Genomic DNA, 10,095 nt, shown 5'->3' with positions numbered 1-10,095 from the left:
TGTCTGCTTTGCACCCTGTATAACCAAAAGAAATTGATACCATCCTACCCCACTCCCTATCAATAGGGGATTTATAGTGTTAGTTATGGGACTCATGTGAATCTAATAGTTTTTAATTAAGAAATTCACTAAATATCTGTAACTATATAATTGTGAATTCATTTATTATTTTATATTAATTTAAGGCTGTTTTTTTAGGAACCGAAAAATTTTAAATCTTAGATCCACCTCCGCCCGTCGATAGACAAATATTGTCCAGTAATAGAAACGTGGAGAATAGGTTAAGGTTTTCAAATTTATTTGTATGCTTTAATATGCACTAAACAAGAACTTATGCCCACAGAAATATTATTCGTTGAGTGCAAAAGTTGGTAAAGAAAATAATATGCCTGCCTCGTGCTATTTTATACAAGCATCTGGGTCGGCAAATGATGTAAGGTCATTCAAGAATTTGCAGTAGTACTTAAGTCGACAGATTCCACTTAAAGTTCTTTATTGTATAAAATACTCAATTGCTAAATCAATCAAATAATCTCTCGAAAAGCATGCATTAATATTTCAGAAGATCAATTTGAAATAAAGCTTCTTTTTACTAATACGTTCTTTCCCTTTCTGGATCACAATAAAAGGTTTAATTTTAAAAAAGCATTGTTCCACATTGATTTAGTTAATAATCTGAATAAAGTAATACCTTTTTGGGTTTAGATTAAGCTTCAAACTTAAAAAACTTTCAATAATGACAACCTTGTGTGTGAAAACTTACATGGAAAGCTCAAGAACGTACAAAGGAATATTTGGCCTTTAAGCAACCTTTGTTCCAAGCAATTCTAAAACTTTTCACTTTATGGCTAATTCGAAAGAGTACAGTCTTTATTTTTTGTCTTCTGTACCATCCATTAATTTTGAACTTGACCAAATTGATCTTCCTGTTGTTGCTGGAATGGCTGTGACTCATGCAGATCTTGCACCAAGTCGCCCTAGTACCAATTTAGGTAGCAAAATGGGTGCATTTCTTATGGTCTTGTCAATACTTCTTGGCCTCCTCTGCTTCATTCTCTCCCTCATTGCCGAAGCCACGCGTTCTCAGGTAGGGTTTCTTTTTCGTATTTAACTTATATACACAGACGGTGTAAAAGAAAGAACTGTATGCTATAATTGTGTCTTTAACATATTGCAACATGTAATTTACTTTATAGTTATCTTTTAGGTGACCTGTTTTTTGTAAAAATTGTTTTGTACCACCAATTTGTAGAAGTTAAATTATGCTACATAATTTCTCTCAAAAAGATGTACCACAATTTCTGTTGAAAACAGGGAAAGGTTCATGAAAGAAGGCTAAGTCTGAGATGAGTAGTCACCAAAGCCAAAGAAGTTAATTTTAGTTGAAAACATCTTTTAGAACAGTGAATTGTTGCATATTGGAATTGAATAATAATTATGTTAAATGGAAATTGCAGGTGATTTTGAGTGGGAAAGGAGGAGGGACAAATGAATGCACATATAGTGGTAGTGGGAAAACACCTCTATTGTGTGCTTCTGCTGCATTTTTGGCTCTGGCTATTGCCATGGTGATTGAGCACACATACTTGTTGATTGTTGTGAGCAAAGCAACTCCTCCTCATATACTTTATTGGGATCCTCATTCTGATTCTCTCAACACACTTGTTTGGCAAGCTGGCTTCTTCTTTGTTTCCACATGGTATGTGTAATGTCTCCTTTCCTTCTACTCATCTCAAAATGATGTTAACATATAACTTGAGATATGAGAAAACTAGGGGTGTCAAATAGACAGGTTGGGCCGATTTTGGGCGGGTCAAAATGGGTTGAGTCAATAAATATGCGGGTCATTGACATGTTTAAAAATTACTTGGGCTGAGGTGGGCTGGGTCAAGATGTACTAAAATTTGGATCCTAACCCAACCCGTCAAACTCTTACTAAGCTTTAATTAATATGTGTTGTTTTAGTATGAATTGTATAATTACTAAATAAGTGTTATGAAATAATAAAAGAAGAAGAAGAATATTGCAGAGAAAAGTAGGGAGAGAGAATTCTTATTAATTTTGAGATGATTTACAATGGAATGGAATCCTTTATTTATAGGGAGAGGGTGACTTAGCCACCAAGTAATAAACCCTAGAATCTCTCTAAATATAGACATTCACCATAAATAAAATTCTATTTATAACACTCCCCCCCCCCCCTTGAATGTCTATTCAACAGATAATGTGTCTCGTTAAAACCTTAATTAAAATAAAACCCAGCGGGAAAAAATTCTTAGAGAAGGAAAAAGAGTACACATATCTACAATACGTCTTTTGGTTGCCTCGTTAAAAACCTTGCAAGGAAAACCCAGTGGGACAAAACTTGTAAGGGAAAAAGAGTACAACGCGTATTAACTCCCCCTGATGAGAGCATCAATTCACATCCTTGAGCTTTCGCATTCCAATCATGTGCATCATCTTCAAAAGATCGTTGGTAGAGATTTGATAAATAAATCAGCCATATTAACTTGAATGAATATGTTGCACCTTGAAATCATTCCCGATAGCGATGAATTGTCTTCATATGATCTTGTTGGAATCGTCAGTTCAATATCATCACATAGGGGCAAAAACTCATGCTATCATATTATCATGCGTATAATTATAGCAGGATACATTTGTATACAAATTGCACTGAGGATGTGGTACTTTAAGATCAAGAATTGTATATGCTTTAAGCAATTTAAATCCTTCATGGATTGTCATATAAGTTAAGCCATATAAGTCATATAATAGACTTTCATTAGATGCATATCAAGTTTTCATGTCATGCTAGACAAATAAGATATCGAAAACTGATTGCACATACCATTGACTTTATACTTTCAAGTATTTGAACTATATGTTCAAAACTACATGTCTTTCATATGAAACCAATTCTATTCGAAATTGTTTCTCCAGACTTAAGATCCTCATATTATATTTAACGCTATCATAGATGTCGTCGACGAACATTTTATATCGGTTCCAACCTCCTTATTTTTCATAAAGACATAACATAGATCTTCATTCATATATTCAGGTACCTGAATCTCTCCTGAGATTTTATGAAGTGTTATGTCATGTGACCTTCTAGATCACTTGCCTCCTTTATTATGATCATTTTCTCATCTTCTTTATCAAAAAGTTTATTTAAAACCGATTTGTCTATACGCTTTAAGCGTACCATAGACTTTGTCCTTCTAATTCTAATAGGAGCATTTGCAGTGAGAATATAGTTACTTTCTTTGGGTCAGCAAATGCGTCTGGCATGCTTTGCAATATATTGCAAATGAATTATCTTTTTATGAACTTCAAATTCATATTATCATATTCGAGGTTCTAGATATACAAATGATAATTCATTCCACGTAACTTTTTCTCAATTGTTTATCCTGTCTCCCCCTCATGTTAGAAAAACTAACTTGTTTCCTCAACTTTGAGAACCCATCTTTGTGCGTTATGGTGTTAATCGAAATATACACCGCACATCAATAATAATAAGATGGAATTATTTGGTTACTGACCCTGAACCACTTGTGAGGGGAGAAAATAGTATACTTTCGAACGTATATCAAACAAATATATATAACTTTGTTCTCATAAGAAATAGTTTAGCTATTAAGTGGAGGCACTCAATAAATCATTTTGCTAAACCAACTGTGATGTAAACCAACTTATCAAGATGACCTTCTTGAATAAAAATTTTGAAAATTATGCTCGAAATTAAATTATTGAGCAAGTTACCTCGCAAAATACCTTTTTGCGGGTTAATAATAATCGCACATGTAATCATCTCATAGATGCATCTTATATGGTATACATGGCAGATGAATGGGCACATATTCACCTTTGAAATTTCCAGCATTCATGGGATTCAATCCCAATTTTAGTTGGTCAATTAACTAATGAGAACAAGTAATATAAGAGAATTCATAAAGAACTTTCTAGTTCTTTAATATTTACCCATGTGAATTCTCTATTATTTTTGCATATCATACTTAAATTGATATGAGTAAACCAATTATGCCAACTGAATAAATTATCAATATTGATAAACTTTATATTTACACCATGACGTGTGCAATTATTAATAAACTCCAAGTTTATTATGATATGAGTTTTTATATCAATAAACATCCACTTTATTGTGGTATTCGTTTATTTGTGTAGTACAAACTGGAGAAAAGCGGGTAACTTTTCACATGCATATTATCCCGCTACAAGTTGTAGTAATAGAAGATATTAAATCTTTCCTTTGTTTATAGTCTCAATATAATCAACCGTTTGCGCGTATACTTTGGAAACTGAATAAGTTTCTTTGAGACTTACTACAACACAATACCTTATTGGTAATCAATTGTGTTTCTCCAAAATAGTATAATTGGCTCTTGCAGAGTTCTCAATTAATTTTGTAGTACCACATATTCATCAACATCCATATGGTGAATATCTCTTTTAAAGAGAAAGTTATACCATTATGGTTATGGTCAAAATTATAAGCACGATCTGTTTCTTGCATTACCGTTGTCTTTCACAATGCCAAAATATTTTGGCGTACAATAAGTACGTGACCAATGACCATTTATGCCATAATAATGACATTATTTTCTTATTTCCCCTCAAACCTCCTTCTAGAGGTGAGTGCGGTATATACCACTAGCACGCTCATATTCTTCCAAAAATGAATATGTATTCATAAATCACATGTTGTCACATTCATATCATGAATGGACCATAATCATTTATATGTGCTTTACAAAATCTCATGTCAAATTGATGACAAACATTACTTTCACAAAGTGAAGAATTATTTGGGAATCCTTATTGTTCTCATTACCACAATGATGACGATTATAATTTCGTCTATTGCCACGTCCACATTCATTGATACCTTCACGGTAATAATTTTGTCTTCTTTCAGACTTATTACATATTGCTACCACATTCTCTTAATGGAATGAGAATGAAGCAAATTCAATGGGACGGGTTTCCACTTCTTTGCCCACAATCATACATGAGTTTGATCATGGCAAGACATATAAATTTTACCATTTTAGGTGGTTATAATTTCTTACAAACTCCATTAGAGTTATAATCAAACTTTGTTGTCTTTGCTTGTATATAAAATCAAATTACAGAATAAAAGAGAAAAATAAAGTAAAATACTTACCTTAAATCCAGAATTTAATCATGAAGGAATTTCATGGAACAATTAACAATCATTATGCTCAATCCCAAAGCTTCTACTCAATTGGTTTGAGTCTCGTGCTGATAACGTGTTATAAACTAATAAAAGAAGAAGAAAAATATTGCAGAGAAAAGCAGGGAGAGAGAATCCTTATTTATTTTAAGATGATTTACAATGGAATAGAACCCTCTATTTATAGGGAGAGGGTGACTTAGCCACCAAGTAATAAACCCTAGAATCTCTCTAAATATAGACATTCACCATAAATAAAATTCTATTTATAACAATAATACTTTTTTTCTTTTGTTATGGTCATATATAACATAACAAATAAAAAATATTATTTCTAAGATATTTTGGCAAAGCTACTCATGGATTGATTTGGGCTAAAAATCAGCCAAACTTTAAATGAGTTGAGATAGATTGGATCAAGATGGGCTAGGTTTAATAAAAGGGGCGGGTCAATAACCAGCCCAACCTTGGACCGGTTGAACTAGGGCTGTGCACGGATCGGATCGGATCGGATTTAGCATATTTCGGATTCGGATTTCGGATTCTAGAAAATGCAATCTGAATCCGATCCGAATTATATCGGATCGGATCAGATTTTAAAGTTTGGATCGGATCGAATTTCGGATCGTATTATTATGCCTCAAAGTTAAACTAATATGTATATTTTCTTTGTAAAAGAGGCAATACATTAAGAAAAGTTCATGTTTATTCAATTATGAGAGTATTATGGTGCCAATATAGCTAAATCTAGCAATTGTAAAGGTAATAACTTGGAGGTTGATGTAAAGTAAGCACTAACTATCCGTAATTAAAATGTAATACTTATACATGTCCTAATAATTTCGGATTTCGGATCGGATTAAAATATACCAATCCGATCCGAAATTTCAGTAAACACAATCCGAAATCCGATCCAATCCGAAATCCGAAATTGAATGGATCGGTTCGGATTTTGGATATCCAATCCGAATGAACAGCCCTAGGTTGAACGGGTGTCACACCTCCTTTTTTACACCCGAGGGTATATAGGGGAGTTTTTCCAATTAAAGTGACATTATTCGAAATGGGATTATTTATTCAAAATCACAGTCGCCACTTGGGATAAGTTACAGTGTCCCAAGTTACCGGTTTATTTAAAATCCCAAATCGAGGAAGTTTTTTTTTATTTTTAAAGTCTGCGAACCAGAAATTCTAGATAAGAAATTCTGTTAACCCGGGAGAAGGTGTTAGGCATTCCCGGGTTCCGTGGTTCTAGCACGGTCGCTTAGTGATTATTACTTGGCTTAAATTGTCTAATTACTTATTTTAGAACCTATGTGCATTTACCTTTTACCGCTTTTAATCACTTGATTTATTCGTAATTAAAGAAATGAGTTACGCGTACGTATACTCTTTTCTTTTGGCGCGTCAAAATCATGTCACGCGAACGTGTCCACGATTAGTAACGCTTTTTGTTGATTTATTAAGAAAGTTTTGTTGAAGTTGCGCAGATGCATCCCTCGAGTCTTTTAAGAATTAAATTTGCAATTATGTTACGCGAACGTATACATAATCACAATACTAGCCTAAATCGAGCCTAAAGCAAACTACGAGTATTTGGTATTTGTTAGATCTAAAATTATGAAGTTAATGCAAGGGCCACGTATTTTGGGGTTTTAATTATGCATGGCGCACCCTGAATGATTTCCTCTTATAAGGAAAATTAATTATTTAAGGTCAACTAGTACACTCCTATTTGGGACTTAATTCAACAAAGGATAACTAATTAATGAGAAAGGTCGCAGAATATTTTTGGGTAAAAGGGAATGGGCCAGGACAGGCCCCTACTAGATCAATTTGAAGGAGGTGAAGAAATGGGCTCACGATAAGGCCCAAAAACCAGAATCATGGGTTACAATTACAAGTTTTGAGACAAACAGCCCACGTTGGGCTTGGATTCCAGGCAGGCCCAATTGTGCAGTGGCACCGGCTGGCCTACCTACACCTCTTTGCCTTTTAAAACCATGGTATATATAAATCAAGAATTACAAGAGAATTTCTTTCCAGATTTTAAATTTTTAATCACAAAATTAGAGGCTAATCAGGATACCACTGTTTGTAAGCATAAGCTATTCATGGCTAAACTCCAAATTATAACTACTTGTTTATGAAAAACATATAATAAGAAATTAATGGCACGTCTTAATAGGGCCAGATCCATCCCACCTTTACGCAAAGAATGTTCATCAAACTTGAGGAAAAAAAACATGAGCTCAAAGCCATTTGGGCCTGAAATTAGGCCCTAAAGGCAAAGAGTGAACTCAAACAGAAGGCACCCCAAATATAACTTTCGACAGGCTGCTTTGACTTAAACTTAACCAAGTCCACATTAAGCATTCGAATTTCTGAAATTACAGCCAGAAACATCTTGATTCCATGAAGGTTGTTCACAGAATCATATTTAAAAACTTACCAAGAAACATACACTTAGGCGCATTAATTGCGACCCAGCCTATGAAACGTAAGTTCATATTCAAGCACTTAGACAGTACCATTATTACACAATTCTTAGTATTGAATGACAAACTTTACATCAATAATGAGCTTTGCCTTGCTGTTAAACTCATGCTACTGTTTTCTTAAAACAAGTGCGCAAAAATGATAAACTAATCTATTACTAAGCTATTACAGATTTATACTATAGAAGACTCTTGCTCCTTTTGAACATAGCTTTGTCCATAGCAGCCTCACCTTCTTTCCTTAACATGTAAATCCCACCTTAAAGCTCTCAAAGCCAATTGATCCAACCAACTGGTGGGTGAACCAACATGGCTACAGCTCATGACCAAACAGTCAAAAAAAGAAAAATGAAAACAGTATTTTGAGTGAAAGGAATCAGATGAAAGAGAGAAGAGAAGCATCATAAACAAAACCGAACCTAAATGCTGTTATGAGACACAGCTATTTGTGTTATTTTAACAACATTTTCCTACATATTGAAATGCATAGAAAGACACATGAAAAGCTGATGAAGAACAATGAACAACACATTAAGTTCTATTATTGAAACATACAATCATACACACATAGTCATGAATAACTTCAGATTTGCACAAAACAAGTTCATTCTCATAGCTAGAGTGTGGTTACATACCTATAGATGATTCAAAGAAAGGACCAAATAAAGGTCACTAAAACAGTTGAGCTTTCCAAAAGATAATGAGCAGCAGCAAACAGCAAATGATAGCTAAATCAGACCCATGTTCAGCCTTAGAAACCCAGAGATTTCAACCGAAGAAAACCAGGAGAGAGCCTTCTACTTCAAAACATCTTTTCAGCTTTTAAGGAAACCAAGGAGGAAAGTTTTTCTAATTAAATCATTCTCTATTCTGCCGAAAAGACTACTAATTAAACAACCATTCTCTGTGTGGTTGTTTAATCATTCTCTATTAAATTTGAAACCTAGCCTCTGTGTGAGTGAGTGTTGTTCCTTTTATAAAGTGTGCAAGAAATGGCATCAAAAGGGAATATTCTGACCTAAATTCCTAAATTTCAGAATAGTACAGCCCCTTTTGACAGCTGTATGTCCTTTTCCTCTTATCCAATATCAGCATTGGCTAAGGATTGGGACAGTTTTCCTAAGTTCTAGAATTTTTTGATTTTTAGCCTAGGTAAAAATTCAATTTTACCCTTTAAGTTACTGCTTATTTCAATTTTACCTAGACTCTTTTAATTCAAAATAAGTCCCTAAAGTTTCTATTAGTTTCCAAATCAAGCCAAACAACTTGAAATAAAGCAAAAGACGCATCAGATGTCAATGGAACAGTAGAAGTCACAAAGAACTACTGTATTTTAAAAATTGAATCAGCCTATCTTTGTTAAGACTGTTTTCTTTTCTTTCTAATTAACTACAGAAATCACAAGGAACACATAAAACCTGAACTAACCTATCATATAAAAATCTGAAAGTTGGAAGGAGAGAACACTTGATCAATTATGGGATCAATGCAATTTTAGCACAGAAGTTTGAACGACTACTAATTAAACAACCACTTTAAAGCTAAAATCAGATGACCATGTGTTTAGGAGACAGAATTATAACAATTATGAGTCTAGCATAAAACAACTATGATCATTCAATTCGACAAAATCTAACAAACCTAAACAAATTGCACATGCTTTAATTAAAACGGACATTAGGAACTAATCAACTAACACAAAAGGGCAAACAAAAGAAGAAAAAAAAAAACTAACATGCTACTAAAAGAAAAATTAAACGTGCATAGAAGGGACAAAAAGAACAAAATCAAACAATCAAAAGAAAGAAAGAAAAGGGATTTACTCGATCAAAATCGGCACAGGATCAAAAACAGGGCATCGACCAAAACTTCTGAGGTGTGATATGGACTTTGGACCAACATTAATTGACTGTTCTTGAAGAGGACAGTCAATTAATAGAGGTTTTAAGTCCATTTGACCAAACGCCGACCAGAAAAAGAAGAAAGGGAGTTTTAGGGTTCTTCCGCATCACCAGATCCAAAATTCGAGGCGCTCAGGGCTGATTCGAAAGGGGTTAAAGGTGGTTTGGGGTTCAGATAGGGGTAAGCATCATAGGGTGTGAATTTGAAACGATTTGGAACGGTTCAAGTTTTGGGCCGTGATTTTGATCTAAGATTCGAACAAATCTAAAGGGATTCGAGGGAAGCTAATTGGAGGTTAGGAATGAGGAGGTGAAGGGGAGTTCAGGGTGTAAATTTGGGGTCGATTGGACCACCGGAACCGCCGTGAGGCGATTTACGGTGGGTGGTTTGCGGCGGAGCGGCGGTGGAATATAAGGGCGGCTAGGGTTTGGGTCTCAGAGAGATGAGGGGTGAATGGAGGGGTTTGGTTTG

The 10,095-nt window shown here is 34.4% G+C and overlaps 1 protein-coding gene across 1 annotated transcript in view; it reads left to right on the top strand.

Annotated features, from left to right (window-relative positions):
• Nucleotides 1-736: 736 nt before the first annotated feature.
• Nucleotides 737-10,095, top strand: part of LOC109237295 — an 11,040-nt gene continuing 1,681 nt past the window's right edge. Inside the window, exons 1-2 of the mRNA XM_019403587.1 lie at nt 737-1,087; nt 1,458-1,699. Coding sequence (XP_019259132.1) covers nt 845-1,087; nt 1,458-1,699 — 485 coding nt within the window. The 5' untranslated portion in view covers nt 737-844. The remainder of the gene's footprint in view (nt 1,088-1,457; nt 1,700-10,095) is intronic.

The sequence above is a fragment of the Nicotiana attenuata genome, unplaced genomic scaffold (assembly GCF_001879085.1).
Source record: "Nicotiana attenuata strain UT unplaced genomic scaffold, NIATTr2, whole genome shotgun sequence".
In the NCBI taxonomy this organism is placed as follows: domain Eukaryota; kingdom Viridiplantae; phylum Streptophyta; class Magnoliopsida; order Solanales; family Solanaceae; genus Nicotiana; species Nicotiana attenuata.
This window is presented reverse-complemented; position numbering and strand designations above follow the sequence as displayed.